General features: G+C 41.7%; 2 protein-coding genes across 8 annotated transcripts in view; one reads left to right on the plus strand and one right to left on the minus strand.

The window, feature by feature from the left end:
* The first annotated feature begins 11,042 nt into the window (after nt 1–11,042).
* LOC118951562 (guanine nucleotide-binding protein G(I)/G(S)/G(O) subunit gamma-13-like) lies at nt 11,043–19,214 on the plus strand. 3 transcript variants are annotated; one of them, XR_005042960.1, is made up of 4 exons: nt 11,043–11,434; nt 14,589–14,691; nt 18,460–18,624; nt 18,663–19,214. XR_005042960.1 is itself a non-coding variant. In XM_036973825.1 (3 exons), exons 2-3 carry the CDS (start codon nt 14,594–14,596, stop codon nt 18,563–18,565), a joined length of 204 nt encoding a protein of 67 aa, XP_036829720.1. In that variant the 5' UTR covers nt 11,043–11,434; nt 14,589–14,593; the 3' UTR covers nt 18,566–19,214. The 3 variants fall into 3 exon arrangements, 2 of the variants coding, with proteins under 2 accessions (XP_036829720.1, XP_036829721.1); XM_036973825.1 differs by having other exon boundaries at nt 18,460–19,214; XM_036973826.1 differs by having other exon boundaries at nt 11,052–11,434; nt 14,594–14,691; nt 18,460–19,214.
* LOC118936644 (chromosome transmission fidelity protein 18 homolog) overlaps nt 19,022–23,296 on the minus strand; it is a 57,211-nt gene continuing 52,936 nt past the window's right edge. For 2 of the 5 annotated variants that reach the window (XM_036973820.1, XM_036973819.1), the window contains exons 22-23: nt 19,320–19,470; nt 19,022–19,279 (exon numbers count right to left, since the gene is read on the minus strand). In XM_036973820.1, the coding sequence (XP_036829715.1) occupies nt 19,349–19,470 (122 nt within the window). In that variant the 3' untranslated portion in view covers nt 19,022–19,279; nt 19,320–19,348. Of the gene's footprint in view, nt 19,471–23,296 lie in introns of all 5 variants that reach the window. The other 3 variants (XM_036973821.1, XM_036973817.1, XM_036973818.1) reach the window with 2 other exon arrangements.

A 23,296-nucleotide genomic window follows, 5' to 3' on the forward strand; every position in this document is an offset into this window, starting at 1 on the left:
ATTAAACCCTCATGTCTCCTATCTCTTTATTAAACCCTCATGTCTCCTATCTCTTTATTAAACCCTCATGTTTCCATGTCTCCAATCTCTTTATTAAACCCTCATGTCTCCATGTCTCCTATCTCTTTATTAGACCCTCATGTTTCCATGTCTCCTCTCTCTTTATTAAATCCTCATGTCTCCTATCTCTTTATTAAACCCTCATGTCTCCAATATCTTTATTAAATCCTCATGTCTCCTCTCTCTTTATTAAACCCTCATGTCTCCTATCTCTTTATTAAACCCTCATGTCTCCAATCTCTTTATTAAATCCTCATGTCTCCATGTCTCCTCTCTCTTTATTAAACCCTCATGTCTCCTATCTCTTTATTAAACCCTCATGTCTCCTATCTCTTTATTAAACCCTCATGTCTCCAATCTCTTTATTAAATCCTCATGTCTCCATGTCTCCTCTCTCTTTATTAAACCCTCATGTCTCCTATCTCTTTATTAAACCCTCATGTCTCCTATCTCTTTATTAAACCCTCATGTCTCCTATCTCTTTATTAAACCCTCATGTCTCCTATCTCTTTATTAAACCCTCATGTCTCCTATCTCTTTATTAAACCCTCATGTCTCCAATCTCTTTATTAAACCCTCATGTTTCCATGTCTCCTATCTCTTTATTAAACCCTCATGTCTCCATGTCTCCTATCTCTTTATTAAACCCTCATGTCTCCTATCTCTTTATTAAACCCTCATATCTCCATGTCTCCTATCTCTTTATTAAACCCTCATGTCTCCTATCTCTTTATTAAACCCTCATGTCTCCTATCTCTTTATTAAACCCTCATGTCTCCTATCTCTTTATTAAACCCTCATGTCTCCAATCTCTTTATTAAACCCTCATGTCTCCTATCTCTTTATTAAACCCTCATGTCTCCTATCTCTTTATTAAACCCTCATGTCTCCTATCTCTTTATTAAACCCTCATGTCTCCAATCTCTTTATTAAACCCTCATGTCTCCTATCTCTTTATTAAACCCTCATGTCTCCAATCTCTTTATTAAACCCTCATGTCTCCTATCTCTTTATTAAACCCTCATGTCTCCTATCTCTTTATTAAACCCTCATGTCTCCTATCTCTTTATTAAACCCTCATGTCTCCAATCTCTTTATTAAACCCTCATGTTTCCATGTCTCCAATCTCTTTATTAAACCCTCATGTCTCCATGTCTCCTATCTCTTTATTAAACCCTCATGTCTCCATGTCTCCAATCTCTTTATTAAACCCTCATGTTTCCATGTCTCCTCTCTCTTTATTAAACCCTCATGTCTCCTATCTCTTTATTAAACCCTCATGTCTCCTATCTCTTTATTAAACCCTCATGTTTCCATGTCTCCAATCTCTTTATTAAACCCTCATGTCTCCAATCTCTTTATTAAACCCTCATGTCTCCTATCTCTTTATTAAACCCTCATGTCTCCTATCTCTTTATTAAACCCTCATGTCTCCTATCTCTTTATTAAACCCTCATGTCTCCTATCTCTTTATTAAACCCTCATGTCTCCTATCTCTTTATTAAACCCTCATGTCTCCATGTCTCCTATCTCTTTATTAAACCCTCATGTTTCCATGTCTCCTATCTCTTTATTAAACCCTCATGTCTCCATGTCTCCTATCTCTTTATTAAACCCTCATGTCTCCTATCTCTTTATTAAACCCTCATGTTTCCATGTCTCCTCTCGCTTTATTAAACCCTCATGTCTCCATGTCTCCTATCTCTTTATTAAACCCTCATGTCTCCATGTCTCCTATCTCTTTATTAAACCCTCATGTTTCCATGTCTCCTATCTCTTTATTAAACCCTCATGTCTCCATGTCTCCTATCTCTTTATTAAACCCTCATGTCTCCATGTCTCCTATCTCTTTATTAAACCCTCATGTCTCCTATCTCTTTATTAAACCCTCATGTTTCCATGTCTCCTCTCGCTTTATTAAACCCTCATGTCTCCATGTCTCCTATCTCTTTATTAAACCCTCATGTCTCCATGTCTCCTATCTCTTTATTAAACCCTCATGTTTCCATGTCTCCTATCTCTTTATTAAACCCTCATGTCTCCTATCTCTTTATTAAACCTTCATGTCTCCATGTCTCCAATCTCTTTATTAAACCCTCATGTCTCCTATCTCTTTATTAAACCCTCATGTCTCCTATCTCTTTATTAAACCCTCATGTCTCCAATCTCTTTATTAAACCCTCATGTTTCCATGTCTCCTATCTCTTTATTAAACCCTCATGTCTCCATGTCTCCTATCTCTTTATTAAACCCTCATGTCTCCTATCTCTTTATTAAACCCTCATGTCTCCTATCTCTTTATTAAACCCTCATGTCTCCTATCTCTTTATTAAACCCTCATGTCTCCTATCTCTTTATTAAACCCTCATGTCTCCTATCTCTTTATTAAACCCTCATGTTTCCATGTCTCCTATCTCTTTATTAAACCCTCATGTCTCCATGTCTCCTATCTCTTTATTAAACCCTCATGTCTCCATGTCTCCTATCTCTTTATTAAACCCTCATGTCTCCAATCTCTTTATTAAACCCTCATGTTTCCTTGTCTCCTATCTCTTTTATTAAACCCTCATGTCTCCTATCTCTTTATTAAACCCTCATGTCTCCAATCTCTTTATTAAACCCTCATGTCTCCTATCTCTTTATTAAACCCTCATGTCTCCAATCTCTTTATTAAACCCTCATGTCTCCTATCTCTTTATTAAACCCTCATGTTTCCATGTCTCCTCTCTATTAAACCCTCATGTCTCCTATCTCTTTATTAAACCCTCATGTCTCCAATCTCTTTATTAAACCCTCATGTTTCCATGTCTCCTATCTCTTTATTAAACCCTCATGTCTCCTATCTCTTTATTAAACCCTCATGTCTCCTATCTCTTTATTAAACCCTCATGTTTCCATGTCTCCAATCTCTTTATTAAACCCTCATGTCTCCATGTCTCCTATCTCTTTATTAGACCCTCATGTTTCCATGTCTCCTCTCTCTTTATTAAATCCTCATGTCTCCTATCTCTTTATTAAACCCTCATGTCTCCAATCTCTTTATTAAATCCTCATGTCTCCATGTCTCCTCTCTCTTTATTAAACCCTCATGTCTCCTATCTCTTTATTAAACCCTCATGTCTCCAATCTCTTTATTAAATCCTCATGTCTCCATGTCTCCTATCTCTTTATTAAACCCTCATGTCTCCATGTCTCCAATCTCTTTATTAAACCCTCATGTTTCCATGTCTCCTCTCTCTTTATTAAACCCTCATGTCTCCTATCTCTTTATTAAACCCTCATGTCTCCTATCTCTTTATTAAACCCTCATGTCTCCAATCTCTTTATTAAATCCTCATGTCTCCATGTCTCCTCTCTCTTTATTAAACCCTCATGTCTCCTATCTCTTTATTAAACCCTCATGTCTCCTATCTCTTTATTAAACCCCCATGTCTCCTATCTCTTTATTAAACCCTCATGTCTCCATGTCTCCTATCTCTTTATTAAACCCTCATGTCTCCATGTCTCCTATCTCTTTATTAAACCCTCATGTCTCCAATCTCTTTATTAAACCCTCATGTTTCCTTGTCTCCTATCTCTTTTATTAAACCCTCATGTCTCCTATCTCTTTATTAAACCCTCATGTCTCCAATCTCTTTATTAAACCCTCATGTCTCCTATCTCTTTATTAAACCCTCATGTCTCCAATCTCTTTATTAAACCCTCATGTCTCCTATCTCTTTATTAAACCCTCATGTTTCCATGTCTCCTCTCTATTAAACCCTCATGTCTCCTATCTCTTTATTAAACCCTCATGTCTCCAATCTCTTTATTAAACCCTCATGTTTCCATGTCTCCTATCTCTTTATTAAACCCTCATGTCTCCTATCTCTTTATTAAACCCTCATGTCTCCTATCTCTTTATTAAACCCTCATGTTTCCATGTCTCCAATCTCTTTATTAAACCCTCATGTCTCCATGTCTCCTATCTCTTTATTAGACCCTCATGTTTCCATGTCTCCTCTCTCTTTATTAAATCCTCATGTCTCCTATCTCTTTATTAAACCCTCATGTCTCCAATCTCTTTATTAAATCCTCATGTCTCCATGTCTCCTCTCTCTTTATTAAACCCTCATGTCTCCTATCTCTTTATTAAACCCTCATGTCTCCAATCTCTTTATTAAATCCTCATGTCTCCATGTCTCCTATCTCTTTATTAAACCCTCATGTCTCCATGTCTCCAATCTCTTTATTAAACCCTCATGTTTCCATGTCTCCTCTCTCTTTATTAAACCCTCATGTCTCCTATCTCTTTATTAAACCCTCATGTCTCCTATCTCTTTATTAAACCCTCATGTCTCCTATCTCTTTATTAAACCCTCATGTCTCCAATCTCTTTATTAAATCCTCATGTCTCCATGTCTCCTCTCTCTTTATTAAACCCTCATGTCTCCTATCTCTTTATTAAACCCTCATGTCTCCTATCTCTTTATTAAACCCCCATGTCTCCTATCTCTTTATTAAACCCTCATGTCTCCATGTCTCCTATCTCTTTATTAAACCCTCATGTCTCCATGTCTCCTATCTCTTTATTAAACCCTCATGTCTCCAATCTCTTTATTAAACCCTCATGTTTCCTTGTCTCCTATCTCTTTTATTAAACCCTCATGTCTCCTATCTCTTTATTAAACCCTCATGTCTCCAATCTCTTTATTAAACCCTCATGTCTCCTATCTCTTTATTAAACCCTCATGTCTCCAATCTCTTTATTAAACCCTCATGTCTCCTATCTCTTTATTAAACCCTCATGTCTCCTATCTCTTTATTAAACCCTCATGTTTCCATGTCTCCAATCTCTTTATTAAACCCTCATGTCTCCAATCTCTTTATTAAACCCTCATGTTTCCATGTCTCCTATCTCTTTATTAAACCCTCATGTCTCCTATCTCTTTATTAAACCCTCATGTCTCCTATCTCTTTATTAAACCCTCATGTTTCCATGTCTCCAATCTCTTTATTAAACCCTCATGTCTCCATGTCTCCTATCTCTTTATTAGACCCTCATGTTTCCATGTCTCCTCTCTCTTTATTAAATCCTCATGTCTCCTATCTCTTTATTAAACCCTCATGTCTCCAATCTCTTTATTAAGTCCTCATGTCTCCATGTCTCCTCTCTCTTTATTAAACCCTCATGTCTCCTATCTCTTTATTAAACCCTCATGTCTCCTATCTCTTTATTAAACCCTCATGTCTCCAATCTCTTTATTAAACCCTCATGTTTCCATGTCTCCTATCTCTTTATTATACCCTCATGTCTCCATGTCTCCTATCTCTTTATTAAACCCTCATGTCTCCTATCTCTTTATTAAACCCTCATATCTCCATGTCTCCTATCTCTTTATTAAACCCTCATGTCTCCTATCTCTTTATTAAACCCTCATGTCTCCTATCTCTTTATTAAACCCTCATGTCTCCTATCTCTTTATTAAACCCTCATGTCTCCAATCTCTTTATTAAACCCTCATGTCTCCTATCTCTTTATTAAACCCTCATGTCTCCTATCTCTTTATTAAACCCTCATGTCTCCTATCTCTTTATTAAACCCTCATGTCTCCAATCTCTTTATTAAACCCTCATGTCTCCTATCTCTTTATTAAACCCTCATGTCTCCAATCTCTTTATTAAACCCTCATGTCTCCTATCTCTTTATTAAACCCTCATGTCTCCTATCTCTTTATTAAACCCTCATGTCTCCTATCTCTTTATTAAACCCTCATGTCTCCAATCTCTTTATTAAACCCTCATGTTTCCATGTCTCCAATCTCTTTATTAAACCCTCATGTCTCCATGTCTCCTATCTCTTTATTAAACCCTCATGTCTCCATGTCTCCAATCTCTTTATTAAACCCTCATGTTTCCATGTCTCCTCTCTCTTTATTAAACCCTCATGTCTCCTATCTCTTTATTAAACCCTCATGTCTCCTATCTCTTTATTAAACCCTCATGTTTCCATGTCTCCAATCTCTTTATTAAACCCTCATGTCTCCAATCTCTTTATTAAACCCTCATGTCTCCTATCTCTTTATTAAACCCTCATGTCTCCTATCTCTTTATTAAACCCTCATGTCTCCTATCTCTTTATTAAACCCTCATGTCTCCTATCTCTTTATTAAACCCTCATGTCTCCTATCTCTTTATTAAACCCTCATGTCTCCTATCTCTTTATTAAACCCTCATGTTTCCATGTCTCCTATCTCTTTATTAAACCCTCATGTCTCCATGTCTCCTATCTCTTTATTAAACCCTCATGTCTCCTATCTCTTTATTAAACCCTCATGTTTCCATGTCTCCTCTCGCTTTATTAAACCCTCATGTCTCCATGTCTCCTATCTCTTTATTAAACCCTCATGTCTCCATGTCTCCTATCTCTTTATTAAACCCTCATGTTTCCATGTCTCCTATCTCTTTATTAAACCCTCATGTCTCCATGTCTCCTATCTCTTTATTAAACCCTCATGTCTCCATGTCTCCTATCTCTTTATTAAACCCTCATGTCTCCTATCTCTTTATTAAACCTTCATGTCTCCATGTCTCCAATCTCTTTATTAAACCCTCATGTTTCCATGTCTCCTATCTCTTTATTAAACCCCGATGTCTCCATGTCTCCTATCTCTTTATTAAACCCTCATGTCTCCATGTCTCCTATCTCTTTATTAAACCCTCATGTCTCCTATCTCTTTATTAAACCCTCATGTCTCCTATCTCTTTATTAAACCCTCATGTTTCCATGTCTCCTCTCGCTTTATTAAACCCTCATGTCTCCATGTCTCCTATCTCTTTATTAAACCCTCATGTCTCCATGTCTCCTATCTCTTTATTAAACCCTCATGTTTCCATGTCTCCTATCTCTTTATTAAACCCTCATGTCTCCTATCTCTTTATTAAACCTTCATGTCTCCATGTCTCCAATCTCTTTATTAAACCCTCATGTCTCCTATCTCTTTATTAAACCCTCATGTCTCCTATCTCTTTATTAAACCCTCATGTCTCCATGTCTCCTATCTCTTTATTAAACCCTCATGTCTCCATGTCTCCTATCTCTTTATTAAACCCTCATGTCTCCTATCTCTTTATCAAACCCTCATGTCTCCATGTCTCCTATCTCTTTATTAAACCCTCATGTTTCCATGTCTCCAATCTCTTTATTAAACCCTCATGTTTCCATGTCTCCTATCTCTTTATTAAACCATGTCTCCATGTCTCATATCTCTTTATTAAACCCTCATGTCTCCTATCTCTTTATTAAACCCTCATGTCTCCTATCTCTTTATTAAACCCTCATGTCTCCTATCTCTTTATTAAACCCTCATGTCTCCTATCTCTTTATTAAACCCTCATGTCTCCATGTCTCCTATCTCTTTATTAAACCCTCATGTCTCCTATCTCTTTATTAAACCCTCATGTCTCCTATCTCTTTATTAAACCCTCATGTCTCCTATCTCTTTATTAAACCCTCATGTCTCCTCTCTCTTTATTAAACCCTCATGTTTCCATGTCTCCTCTCTCTTTATTAAACCCTCATGTCTCCATGTCTCAAATCTCTTTATTAAACCCTCATGTCTCCAATCTCTTTATTAAACCCTCATGTTTCCATGTCTCCTATCTCTTTATTAAACCCTCATGTCTCCATGTCTCCTATCTCTTTATTAAACCCTCATGTCTCCATGTCTCCTATCTCTTTATCAAACCCTCATGTCTCCATGTCTCCTCTCTTTATTAAACCCTCATGTCTCCTCTCTTTATTAAACCCTCATGTCTCCTATCTCTTTATTAAACCCTCATGTCTCCAATCTCTTTATTAAACCCTCATGTTTCCATGTCTCCTATCTCTTTATTAAACCCTCATGTCTCATATCTCTTTATTAAACCCTCATGTCTCCTATCTCTTTATTAAACCCTCATGTCTCATATCTCTTTATTAAACCCTCATGTCTCCTATCTCTTTATTAAACCCTCATGTCTCCTATCTCTTTATTAAACCCTCATGTTTCCATGTCTCCTATCTCTTTATTAAACCCTCATGTTTCCATGTCTCCTATCTCTATATTAAACCCTCATGTCTCCATGTCTCCTATCTCTTTATTAAACCCTCATGTCTCCATGTCTCCTATCTCTTTATTAAACCCTCATGTCTCCATGTCTCCTATCTCTTTATTAAACCCTCATGTCTCCATGTCTCCTATCTCTTTATCAAACCCTCATGTCTCCATGTCTCCTATCTCTTTATTCAACCCTCCGGGTAGCCATTTGATTAATTGTTCATCAGTCTTATGGCGAAGCTGTTAAGGAGCCTTTTGGACTTGGTACCGCTTGGTTACAGATGCATAAAAACAACATGCTCAATAGGTGACATGTCTGGTCATGGGGGAACTGGAACACGCTCTCCTACATGTCGATCCAGAGCATCCCAAACATGCTCAATAGGTGACATGTCTGGTCATGGGGGAACTGGAACACGCTGTCCTACATGTCGATCCAGAGCATCCCAAACATGCTCAATAGGAAGTAGAGCATATTCATCTTCCAGGAATTGTGTCCAGATCCTTGAAACATGGAGGATGAAAGGCACGTGAACGGGCCTCAGGATCTCAACATTTTTTATTATTTTTATTTCATTGAACAAGTCAGTTAAGAACAAATTATTATTTATAATGACGGCACGACACCGAGCAAAACCTGACAACGTTGGGCCAATTGTGCTCCGCCCTTATGGGACTTCCAATCACGGCCGGTTGTGATACAGCCTGGATTCGAACCTGGGTGTCTGTAGTGACGCCTCTAGTACTGAGATGCAGTGCCTTAGACCGCTGTGGCACTCGGTAGCCGAGTGCTGCAGAGATGGTTGTCCTTCTGGTAGGTTCTCCCATCTCCACAGAGGAACTTGAGAGCTCTGTCATCTGGTTCTTAGTCACCTCCCTGACCAAAGCCCTTCTCCATCGATTGCTCAGTTTGGCCGGGCAACCAGCTCTAGGAAGAGTCTTGGTGGTTCCAAACTTCTTCCATTTAATAATGATGGAGGCCACTGTGTTCTCGGGGACCTTCAATACTGCAGAAATGTTTTGGTACCCTTCCCCAGATCTGTGCCTCGACACAATCCTGTCTCGGAGCTCTACGAATAATTCCTTCAACCTCATGGCTCTGACATGCACTGTCAACTGTGGGACCTTATATTGGCAGGTGTGTGTCTTTCTAAATCATGTCCAATTGAATTTAGCACCGGTGGACTCCAATCAAGTTGTAGGAACATCTCAAGGATGATCAATAGAAACAGGATGCACCTGAACTCAATTTCGATTCTCATAGCAAAGGGTCTGAATACTTATGTAAATAAGGTTTTTCTGTTAAAATGTTTTACTAAATTTGCTAAATGTTCTAAAACCTTGTTTTCTCTTTGTCATTATGGGGTATTGTGATGTCATTAAGGGGTATTGTGATGTCATTATGGGGTATTGTGATGTCATTATCTGGTATTGTGATGTCATTATGGGGTATTGTGATGTCATTATGGGGTATTGTGATGTCATTATGGGGTATTATGATGTCATTATAGGGTATTGGGATGTCATTATGGGGTATTGGGATGTCATTATGGGGTATTGTGATGTCATTATGGGGTATTGTGATGTCATTACGGGGTATTGTGTGTAGATTGATGAGGATTTTTATTTATTTAATACATTTTAGAATAAGGCTGTAACGTAACAAAATGTGGAAAAAGTCGCGGGGTCTGAATACTTTCCGAAGGCTCTGTACATGTACAAATGACCTTGACTAACCTTTACCTCTGCACATTGACTCTGGGTAACCCCAGTATACAGGGCTCCCGAGTGGTACTGTGGTCTAAGACACTGCATCTCACCGCAGTGATACTTCTTGGTCTGAACTACCTGGTTTAGATCCAGGCTGTATCACATCTGGCCGGGAGTCCCACAGGGCGGCCCACAATTGGCCCAGCGTCATTATAAGAATTTGTTCTTAACTGACTTGCCTGGTTAAATAAATGTAGCCTCATTACTACCTGATACCGGTAGCCCCTGAATATAGCCTTGTTATTGTTCCTTAATTACATTTTTTACTTTAGTTTATATTTTCTTAAAACTGCATTGTTGGTTATGGGCTTGTAAGTAGCATTTCACGGTAAGGTTCTACACCAGCTGTGTTCAGCGCATGTGACAAATAAAATGAGTTGTGTTCTGTATTCCCAGTCATGTTAAATCCATAGATTAGGACCTAATGTATTCCCAGTCATGTGAAATCCATAGATTAGGACCTAATGTATTCCCAGTCATGTTAAATCCATAGATCAGGTCCTAATGTATTCCCAGTCATGTTAAATCCATAGATCAGGACCTAATGTATTCCCAGTCATGTTAAATCCATAGATCAAGGCCTAATGAATTTATTTGAATTGACTGATTTCCTTATGAACTGTAACTCAGTAAAATCTTTGGAATTGTTGCATGTTAATTGCATATTGTTTGTTCAGTGTAGTTAACCATTGAAATGGGTATTTTGAGCTGCCTCTGTAAAACGTACAGAATATGGTGCCGTTTGGCGTACAAACTGTCCGGTCTGTTTGACCTACTTCCTTCCCGTCTGATATTTGAAAGGTAAATAGCAGCTTGTTGACGTCATGGCGGGATGAGAGTCGGTCTTTCAGCCTGTTCAGGTTTCACTCCACTCCAGACAGTCGCTTCATTTGCCTGATGGGATTTCCATACAGGTGCTCCCCCCCCCTCCCTCCCTCCCTCCTCCTCCGTGTTTGACTACCAAACATAGCGGCGCCACGGATCTCTCCCAGGGAAAACAGGGGTCTGACAGAAGACAGGAGGAGAGAGGGAGAAAGGGAGTGTCTGATAGAGGAGGAGGATAGAGGGAGAAAGGGAGTGTCTGATAGAGGAGGAGCAGAGGGAGAAAGGGAGTGTCTGATAGAGGAGGAGGATAGAGGGAGAAAGGGAGTGTCTGATAGAGGAGGAGGATAGAGGGAGAAAGGGAGTGTCTGATAGAGGAGGAGGATAGAGGGAGAAAGGGAGTGTCTGATAGAGGAGGAGGATAGAGAGAGTGAGGCAGTTCCACAGGCAGACGATAGAAGCAGATTGATCTCTCTCGCGCTGTAGTCGGTCCTGTCTACCGGGAGATGCTCAAGCGTTCCTGATTTTTCCGCTCTAACCACTGCTAATTCCCATTAGAGCTCGTTACCTCCACTGTACTGTTTTCGGTAGTTTGAGGAGGGGTAAATCGCGTGTCGTCTGTCTGGGAACATAAGGCTAACCAGGGCTACAGATCATCTGGATCAGAACCTCACGACTAGAAGCACCAGGTCTCCGGTAAAACGGTAAGAAATACCACAGAATCCCCCCGCGCTCCTTCCGTGATGAATATGTTAATAGTCTAGTAGCAGCATCATTCGGTCTGTATATCATGTACATCGCTTTAGAGAGGCCAGCTGTAATGTAAACATTGGCTATAGTGTACAAATTCACGAAAACAAAAAATGATATTTTTTAGTCTTTAATATAAGGTTAAGCATTAGGGTTAAACAGTGGTTAGGGTGTAAAATCAGATTTGATGACTTTGTGGCGGTGCTTAGTGACCACTGCAGATCTGCCTCCAGAACAACATTCACAAGGGAAAACGCTAAGGCTATAGAGTTGCGGAAACGGTTATACCGTTTTATAACGTGTATTTATTGAGGGTTTTTAATCAGCATAATGCCATCTCTGGATATTGATGCCCTTTATAGTCTCTGGATAAACTCCCGAGGTTCAGCTGTTGTCTTTGTTGATCGAGATAATGTGTTATTTCAGGCAGGAGGAGATGATTGGTTTATTTAAATAGGGCAGATGAAAACACGGAGACAGCTGCATCACTCTAACGCTCTCTGGCTTTGTCTCGACATGAGCTTTTAAATTAAACGTTATCTGTAAAAACCGGGGGATTTAACGTTGTGTTCTCTGTAAAAACCGGGGGGGTTTACCGGAACTGAAGAACAGAACGACTTGTTTTCTTCCGTCAAAACGGGAGCTAGTGATGATGAGCGCGGAGACCAGGAGAACAGAGAATCAGTGACGTCTATAATAATTTTACACTATATATATATTTTTTTATAAATAAACACAATCATAGACTTATATAAATATATAAGTACATTTAAATAAGGAGTAAACTGTATTCGTAATAAGTGTTGATGGATATAAATACATGACCACATTTAATCATTAAAGTATACTGTATTCGTATTGAATGTCTATATGTATAAATGATCATAGCTGAGCTATATAATATATCTATGTTACTCTATATCTATATATCTATGTTACTCTATATCTATATAATATATCTATGTTACTCAATATCTATATAATATATCGATGTTACTCTATATCTATATAATATATCGATGTTACTCTATATCTATATAATATATCTATGTTACTCTATATCTATATATCTATGTTACTCTATATCTATATAATATATCTATGTTACTCAATATATATATAATATATCGATGTTACTCTATATCTATATAATATATCTATGTTACTCTATATCTATATAATATATCTGTTACTCTATTTCTATATAATATATCTGTTACTCTATATCTATATAATATATCTATGTTACTCTATATCTATATAATATATCTGTTACTCTATTTCTATATAATATATCTGTTACTGGTGGGGTGTGCAGCTAAATTACCTAAAAAAAAAGGGACATGACCCAGTTATTCAGAGTCTCTCTCTCTCACACACACACACACACACGGTATTCTGGTCATACAGCAGACTATGTATAGATATGTCTGGTAGGAGAGTGTAGATATGTCTGGTAGGAGAGTGTAGAAATGTCTGGTAGGAGAGTGTAGACATGTCTGGTAGGAGAGTGTAGACATGTCTGGTAGGAGAGTGTAGACATGTCTGGTAGGAGAGTGTAGACATGTCTGGTAGGAGAGTGTAGACATGTCTGGTAGGAGAGTGTAGACATGTCTGGTAGGAGAGTGTAGACATGTCTGGTAGGAGAGTGTAGACTTGTCTGGTAGGAGAGTGTAGACTTGTCTGGTAGGAGAGTGTAGACTATGTATAGATATGTCTGGTAGGAGAGTGTAGATATGTCTGGTAGCAAAGTGTAGACTATGTATAGATATGTCTGGTAGGAGAGTGTAGATATGTCTGGTAGCAGAGTGTAGACTATGTATAGATATGTCTAGTAGGAGAGTGTAGATATGTCTGGTAGCAGAGTGTAGATATGTCTGGAAGGAGAGTGTAGACTATGTATAGTAGCAGAGTGTAGATATGTCTGGTAGCAGAGTGTAGACTATGTATAGATATGTCTAGTAGGAGAGTGTAGATATGTCTGGTAGGAGAGTGTAGATATGTCTGGTAGGAGAGTGAATGATGTAAAGTATGTATAATGTGTGTATTATGTAATGTGTGTATAATGTGATGTGTGTATGATGTAATGTGTGTATGATGTAATGTGTGTACTATGTAATGTGTGTATTATGTAATGTGTGTATAATGTGATGTGTGTATGATGTAATGTGTGTATGATGTAATGTGTGTATGATGTAATGTGTGTATAATGTAATGTGTGTACTATGTAATGTGTGTATTATGTAATGTGTGTACTATATAATGTGTGTATAATGTAATGTGTGTATAATGTAATGTGTGTACTATGTAATGTGTGTATAATGTAATGTGTGTATTATGTAATGTGTGTATAATGTAATGTGTGTATAATGTAATGTGTGTACTATGTAATGTGTGTATTATGTAATGTGTGTACTATATAATGTGTGTATAATGTGTGTATAATGTAATGTGTGTATCATGTAATGTGTGTATGATGTAATGTGTATCATGTAATGTGTGTATAATGTAATGTGTGTACTATGTAATGTGTGTACTATGTAATGTGTGTATTATGTAATGTGTGTATAATGTAATGTGTGTATTATGTAATGTGTGTACTATGTAATGTGTGTACTATGTAATGTGTGTATGATGTAATGTGTGTATGATGTAATGTGTGTATTATGTAATGTGTGTACTATGTAATGTGTGTACTATGTAATGTGTGTATTATGTAATGTGTGTATAATGTAATGTGTGTATTATGTAATGTGTGTACTATGTAATGTGTGTACTATGTAATGTGTGTATGATGTAATGTGTGTATGATGTAATGTGTGTATTATGTAATGTGTGTATAATGCATTGTGTGTATAATGTAATGTGTGTATAATGTAATGTGTGTATAATGTAATGTGTGTACTATGTAATGTGTGTACTATGTAATGTGTGTATGATGTAATGTGTGTATAATGTAATGTGTGTATAATGTAATGTGTGTATAATGTAATGTGTGTATAATGTAATGTGTGTATAATGTAATGTGTGTATAATGTAATGTGTGTATAATGTAATGTGTGTACTATGTAATGTGTGTATTATGTAATGTGTGTATAATGTCATTAGTGTAGATGGAGGACTTGGATCTTCCCCAGATGAAGAGGGAGGTGGAGAGTCTTCAGTACCAGCTGGCCATCAACAGAGAGAAATCCTCCATCACGGTTACTGAGTAGGTAGTGTCCTTCTGGTCTCTACCCCGGTGTTCTTCTGGTCTCTATCCCAGTGTCCTTCTGGTCTCTATCCCAGTGTCCTTCTGGTCTCTATCCCAGTGTCCTTCTGGTCTCTACCCCAGTGTCCTTCTGGTCTCTATCCCAGTGTCCTTCTGGTCTCTACCCCAGTGTCCTTCAGGTCTCTACCCCAGTGTCCTTCAGGTCTCTACCCCAGTGTCCTTCAGGTCTCTACCCCAGTGTCCTTCTGGTCTCTACCCCAGTGTCCTTCTGGTCTCTATCCCAGTGTCCTTCTGGTCTCTATCCCAGTGTCCTTCTGGTCTCTACCCCAGTGTCCTTCTGGTCTCTACCTCAGTGTCCTTCTGGTCTCTACCCCAGTGTTCTTCTGGTCTCTACCCCAGTGTCCTTCTGGTCTCTATCCCAGTGTCCTTCTGGTCTCTATCCCAGTGTCCTTCTGGTCTCTGTCCTTCTGGTCTCTGTCCTTCTGGTCTCTACCTCAGTGTCCTTCTGGTCTCTACCCCAGTGTCCTTCTGGTCTCTATCCCAGTGTCCTTCTGGTCTCTATCCCAGTGTCCTTCTGGTCTCTATCCCAGTGTCCTTCTGGTCTCTACCTCAGTGTCCTTCTGGTCTCTACCCCGGTGTTCTTCTGGTCTCTATCCCAGTGTCCTTCTGGTCTCTATCCCAGTGTCCTTCTGGTCTCTATCCCAGTGTCCTTCTGGTCTCTATCCCAGTGTCCTTCTGGTCTCTATCCCAGTGTCCTTCTGGTCTCTATCCCAGTGTCCTTCTGGTCTCTACCCCGGTGTCCTTCTGGTCCTTCTGGTCTCTACCCCAGTGTCCTTCTGGTCTCTGTCCTTCTGGTCTCTGTCCTTCTGGTCTCTACCTCAGTGTCCTTCTGGTCTCTACCCCAGTGTCCTTCTGGTCTCTATCCCAGTGTCCTTCTGGTCTCTATCCCAGTGTCCTTCTGGTCTCTGTCCTTCTGGTCGCTACCTCAGTGTCCTTCTGGTCTCTATCCCAGTGTCCTTCTGGTCTCTATCCCAGTGTCCTTCTGGTCTCTATCCCAGTGTCCTTCTGGTCTCTACCTCAGTGTCCTTCTGGTCTCTGTCCTTCTGGTCTCTACCCCAGTGTCCTTCTGGTCTCTATCCCAGTCTCCTTCTGGTCTCTGTCCTTCTGGTCTCTACCTCAGTGTCCTTCTGGTCTCTATCCCAGTGTCCTTCTGGTCTCTACCTCAGTGTCCTTCTGGTCTCTGTCCTTCTGGTCTCTACCCCAGTGTCCTTCTGGTCTCTATCCCAGTGTCCTTCTGGTCTCTACCCCAGTGTCCTTCTGGTCTCTACCCCAGTGTCCTTCTGGTCTCTACCCCAGTGTCCTTCTGGTCTCTACCCCAGTGTCCTTCTGGTCTCTATCCCAGTGTCCTTCTGGTCTCTACCCCAGTGTACTTCTGGTCTCTATACCAGTGTCCTTCTGGTCTCTATCCCAGTGTCCTTCTGGTCTCTATCCCAGTGTCCTTCTGGTCTCTATCCCAGTGTCCTTCTGGTCTCTATCCCAGTGTCCTTCTGGTCTCTACCCCGGTGTCCTTCTGGTCCTTCTGGTCTCTACCCCAGTGTCCTTCTGGTCTCTACCCCAGTGTCCTTCTGGTCTCTACCCCAGTGTCCTTCTGGTCTCTACCCCAGTGTCCTTCTGGTCTCTACCCCAGTGTCCTTCTGGTCTCTATCCCAGTGTCCTTCTGGTCTCTATCCCAGTGTCCTTCTGGTCTCTATCCCAGTGTCCTTCTGGTCTCTATCCCAGTGTCCTTCTGGTCTCTATCCCAGTGTCCTTCTGGTCTCTATCCCAGTGTCCTTCTGGTCTCTATCCCAGTGTCCTTCTGGTCTCTATCCCAGTGTCCTTCTGGTCTCTATCCCAGTGTCCTTCCGGTCTCTATCCCAGTGTCCTTCCGGTCTCTATCCCAGTGTCCTTCCGGTCTCTATCCCAGTGTCCTTCCGGTCTCTATCCCAGTGTCCTTCCGGTCTCTATCCCAGTGCCCTTCCGGTCTCTACCCCCAGTGCCCTTCCGGTCTCTACCCCGGTGCCCTTCCGGTCTCTACCCCGGTGCCCTTCCGGTCTCTACCCCGGTGCCCTTCCGGTCTCTACCCCGGTGCCCTTCCGGTCTCTACCCCGGTGCCCTTCCGGTCTCTACCCCGGTGCCCTTCCGGTCTCTGCCCCGGTGCCCTTCCGGTCTCTGCCCCGGTGCCCTTCCGGTCTCTGCCCCGGTGCCCTTCCGGTCTCTGCCCCGGTGCCCTTCCGGTCTCTGCCCCGGTGCCCTTCCGGTCTCTGCCCCGGTGCCCTTCCGGTCTCTGCCCCGGTGCCCTTCCGGTCTCTACCCCGGTGCCCTTCCGGTCTCTACCCCGGTGCCCTTCCGGTCTCTACCCCGGTGCCCTTCCGGTCTCTACCCCGGTGCCCTTCCGGTCTCTACCCCGGTGCCCTTCCGGTCTCTACCCCGGTGCCCTTCCGGTTTCTACCCCGGTGCCCTTCCGGTCTCTTCCAGTCATAGTAGTATGATAGGTCTAGTGAAATGTGTTGTTTTACAGGGTCAGCCATAGTTGTATGTCCCTCCCTGGAAATCATTATGGTTAAGTGCCTTGCTCAAGGTCACATCAACATATTTTTCAGCTTGTCCGCGCCGGTATTCAAACCAGAAACCTTTCGTTGACTGGCCCAATGCTCTAACCACTAGGCTGTTGCACTTGCTCTTTGGTTGACATATTTAAAGCAGTCAGAAACATTGAAATGTCAATAGTTCGGAATGTTAGGTCAGGTTGTAAAACAAAAGTCTCATCTAGGATTCAATCTCACAACCTTATCTAAGTCCGGGATTCAATCTAGCGACCCTGTCTAAGTCCGGGATTCAATCTAGCGACCCTGTCTAAGTCCGGGATTCAAACTAGCAACCTTGTCTACGTCCGGGATTCAATCTAGCGACCCTGTCTAAGTCCGGGATTCAATCTAGCAACCTTGTCTACGTCCGGGATTCAATCTAGCGACCCTGTCTAAGTCCGGGATTCAATCTAGCGACCCTGTCTAAGTCCGGGATTCAAACTAGCGACCCTGTCTAAGTCCGGGATTCAATCTAGCGACCCTGTCTAAGTCCGGGATTCAAACTAGCGACCCTGTCTAAGTCCGGGATTCAATCTAGCGACCCTGTCTAAGTCCGGGATTCAATCTAGCAACCTTGTCTACGTCCGGGATTCAATCTAGCGACCCTGTCTAAGTCCGGGATTCAATCTAGCGACCCTGTCTAAGTCCGGGATTCAAACTAGCGACCCTGTCTAAGTCCGGGATTCAAACTAGCGACCCTGTTTAAGTCCGGGATTCAAACTAGCGACCCTGTCTAAGTCCGGGATTCAAACTAGCGACCCTGTCTAAGTCCGGGATTCAAACTAGCGACCCTGTCTAAATCCGGGATTCAAACTAGCGACCCTGTCTAAGTCCGGGATTCAAACTAGCGACCCTGTCTAAGTCCGGGATTCAAACTAGCGACCCTGTCTAAGTCCGGGATTCAAACCCATCGTGGGTTTTTAAAGGTAAATGTTTCCGCGTTCGGGGAGATCCCATTCACGGTAAAATCTGTCGGCCCAATCAGAACCTTTAAATACACCTAGAACCTAAACCTGAGATCGGACTGAATGCCAGCCGGGTGGATCGAGGGGTGTGGTCTAACAGGGTGTGTGTGTTCTCTTGGCAGGCTGGTGAAATGGATCGCGGGGTGTGGTCTAACAGGGTGTGTGTGTTCTCTTGGCAGGCTGGTGAAATGGATCGAGGGGTGTGTGTGTGACGACCCATTCCTGAACCCAGAGCTGATGAGGGCCAACCCCTGGGTGGAGAAAGGCAAATGTGTGATCCTCTAACGGACACACACACGGATCCACACACACACATTGAGACACACACACACGGATCCACACACACACACACACACTGAGAGACACACACACACACACACAGACACACACACACACACACACTGAGAAACACACACCAGGTTATCCCGTCCTATTTATTTGTACATCCATGTCTATGGTTTTAGCTGAAAGTAGCCCCCTTCCTATGAGCAGCATGTCCTGCATTGAAAGTAGCCCCCTTCCTATGAGCAGCATGTCCTACACTGAAAGTAGCCCCCTTCCTATGAGCAGCATGTCCTACATTGAAAGTAGCCCCCTTCCTATGAGCAGCATGTCCTACACTGAAAGTAGCCCCCTTCCTTCCTATGAGCAGCATGTCCTACATTGAAAGTAGATTTGCAGAGCTCATCTCATAGCTTTGTTAAGAGATAGAAGTTTGTTGTTAAATAAATCACACTTTTAATTGGCTTTTTTTCCACTGTCAATCAGAATACACTGTTTTTATTGGCTTGTTTCCACTGTCAATCAGAATACACTGTTTTTATTGGCTTGTTTACACTGTTTTTATTGGCTTGTTCCACTGTCAATCAGAATACACTGTTTTTATTGGCTTGTTTCCACTGTCAATCAAACATAATAAAGAGGTGGTTTGACAGATTGACTCGTGGTAATTTATATACTAACATTCTAACGTGTATGAGATGGAGTCTGTGTGTGTGTGTGTACGGTGTGTGTGTGTACGGTGTGTGTGTGTGTGTGTACGGTGTGTGTGTGTGTACAGTGTGTGAGTTATAGCAGTTCTCTGATGTAGATGTTGCGTCGCACGGCGTTGGACACGCCCTCGTTGAAGCGGAACCACACGTCACTGTTGCCAACCGCTGTCCCCATGGCAACCTCCACACACACTTCACCTAGTGACAGACAGACAGTTTACGGTTAAAACACACACAGATACATAGCCTCTACACACACAGATACATAGCCTCTACACACACAGATACAAAGCCTCTACACACACAGATACATAGCCTCTACACACACAGATACATAGCCTCTACACACACAGATACATAGCCTCTACACACACAGATACAAAGCCTCTACACACACAGATACATAGCCTCTACACACACAGATACATAGCCTCTACACACACAGATACATAGCCTCTACACACACAGATACAAAGCCTCTACACACAGATACATAGCCTCTACACACACAGATACATAGCCTCTACACACACAGATACATAGCCTCTACACACACAGATACATAGCCTCTACACACACAGATACATAGCCTCTACACACACAGATACATAGCCTCTACACACACAGATACAAAGCCTCTACACACACAGATACATAGCCTCTACACACACAGATACATAGCCTCTACACACACAGATACATAGCCTCTACACACACAGATACATAGCCTCTACACACACAGATACATAGCCTCCACACACAGATACATAGCCTCTACACACACAGATACATAGCCTCTACACACACAGATACATAGCCTCTACACACACAGATACATAGCCTCTACACACACAGATACATAGCCTCTACACACACAGATACATAGCCTCTACACACACAGATACATAGCCTCTACACACACAGATACATAGCCTCTACACACACAGATACATAGCCTCTACACACACAGATACATGGCCTCTACACACACAGATACATAGCCTCTACACACACAGATACATAGCCTCTACACACACAGATACATAGCCTCTACACACACAGATACATAGCCTCTACACACACAGATACATAGCCTCTACACACACAGATACATAGCCTCTACACACACAGATACATAGCCTCTACACACACAGATACATGGCCTCTACACACACAGATACATGGCCTCTACACACACAGATACATGGCCTCTACACACACAGATACATGGCCTCTACACACACAGATACATGGCCTCTACACACACAGATACATGGCCTCTACACACACAGATACATAGCCTCTACACACACAGATACATAGCCTCTACACACACAGATACATAGCCTCTACACACACAGATACATAGCCTCTACACACACAGATACATAGCCTCTACACACACAGATACATAGCCTCTACACACACAGATACATAGCCTCTACACACACAGATACATAGCCTCTACACACACAGATACATAGCCTCTACACACACAGATACATAGCCTCTACACACACAGATACATAGCCTCTACACACACAGATACATAGCCTCTACACACACAGATACATAGCCTCTACACACACAGATACATAGCCTCTACACACACAGATACATAGCCTCTACACACACAGATACATAGCCTCTACACACACAGATACATAGCCTCTACACACACAGATACATAGCCTCTACACACACAGATACATAGCCTCTACACACACAGATACATAGCCTCTACACACACAGATACATAGCCTCTACACACACAGATACATAGCCTCTACACACACAGATACATAGCCTCTACACACACAGATACATAGCCTCTACACACACAGATACATAGCCTCTACACACACAGATACATAGCCTCTACACACACAGATACATAGCCTCTACACACACAGATACATAGCCTCTACACACACAGATACATAGCCTCTACACACACAGATACATAGCCTCTACACACACAGATACATAGCCTCTACACACACAGATACATAGCCTCTACACACACACAGATACATAGCCTCTACACACACAGATACATAGCCTCTACACACACATATACATAGCCTCTACACACACAGATACATAGCCTCTACACACACAGATACATAGCCTCTACACACACAGATACATAGCCTCTACACACACAGATACATAGCCTCTACACACACAGATACATAGCCTCTACACACACAGATACATAGCCTCTACACACAGATACATAGCCTCTACACACACAGATACATAGCCTCTACACACACAGATACATAGCCTCTACACACACAGATACATGGCCTCTACACACACAGATACATAGCCTCTACACACACAGATACATAGCCTCTACACACACAGATACATAGCCTCTACACACACAGATACATAGCCTCTACACACACAGATACATAGCCTCTACACACAGATACATAGCCTCTACACACACAGATACATAGCCTCTACACACACAGATACATAGCCTCTACACACACAGATACATAGCCTCTACACACACAGATACATGGCCTCTACACACACAGATACATAGCCTCTACACACACAGATACATAGCCTCTACACACACAGATACATAGCCTCTACACACACAGATACATAGCCTCTACACACACAGATACATAGCCTCTACACACACAGATACATAGCCTCTACACACACAGATACATAGCCTCTACACACACAGATACATAGCCTCTACACACAGATACATAGCCTCTACACACACAGATACATAGCCTCTACACACACAGATACATGGCCTCTACACACACAGATACATAGCCTCTACACACACAGATACATAGCCTCTACACACACAGATACATAGCCTCTACACACACAGATACATAGCCTCTACACACACAGATACATAGCCTCTACACACACAGATACATAGCCTCTACACACACAGATACATAGCCTCTACACACACAGATACATAGCCTCTACACACACAGATACATAGCCTCTACACACACAGATACATAGCCTCTACACACACAGATACATAGCCTCTACACACACAGATACATAGCCTCTACACACACAGATACATAGCCTCTACACACACAGATACATAGCCTCTACACACACAGATACATAGCCTCTACACACACAGATACATAGCCTCTACACACACAGATACATAGCCTCTACACACACAGATACATAGCCTCTACACACACAGATACATAGCCTCTACACACACAGATACATAGCCTCTACACACACAGATACATAGCCTCTACACACACAGATACATAGCCTCTACACACACAGATACATAGCCTCTACACACACAGATACATAGCCTCTACACACAGATACATAGCCTCTACACACACAGATACATAGCCTCTACACACACAGATACATAGCCTCTACACACACAGATACATAGCCTCTACACACACAGATACATAGCCTCTACACACACAGATACATAGCCTCTACACACACAGATACATAGCCTCTACACACACAGATACATAGCCTCTACACACACAGATACATAGCCTCTACACATATGATCAATATTGGAATAATGGGAATAATAATGCATTTTATTTTGTAAAGTGGTTCTCACATCTAACAACATGTTCAGTCCCCTCCTTGTCTGGAGAGAGACAGATATACACATTAACCCTGACCTTTAACCCTCAGGTCTGGAGAGAGACAGATATACACATTAACCCTGACCTTTAACCCTCAGGTCTGGAGAGAGACAGAGATACACATTAACCCTGACCTTTAACCCTATGGTAAAGTGGTTCTCACATCAAACAACATGTTCAGTCCCCTCCTTGTCTGGAGAGAGACAGAGATACACATGAACCCTGACCTTTAACCCTCAGGTCTGGAGAGAGACAGAGATACACATTAACCCTGACCTTTAACCCTATGGTAAAGTGGTTCTCACATCAAACAACATGTTCAGTCCCCTCCTTGTCTGGAGAGAGACAGAGATACACATTAACCCTGACCTTTAACC

Source organism: Oncorhynchus mykiss, unplaced genomic scaffold, assembly GCF_013265735.2.
Source record: "Oncorhynchus mykiss isolate Arlee unplaced genomic scaffold, USDA_OmykA_1.1 un_scaffold_327, whole genome shotgun sequence".
Classification (NCBI taxonomy): domain Eukaryota; kingdom Metazoa; phylum Chordata; class Actinopteri; order Salmoniformes; family Salmonidae; genus Oncorhynchus; species Oncorhynchus mykiss.

Excerpts from the sequence above, each read along its gene's own strand:
- LOC118951562 (XM_036973825.1), top strand. The coding sequence starts at position 14,594 with ATGGAGGACTTGGATCTTCCCCAGATGAAGAGGGAGGTGGAGAGTCTT. Across the intron at positions 14,692-18,459 it reads TCCTCCATCACGGTTACTGA|GCTGGTGAAATGGATCGAGG; the intron begins GTAGGTAGTGTC and ends TTCTCTTGGCAG.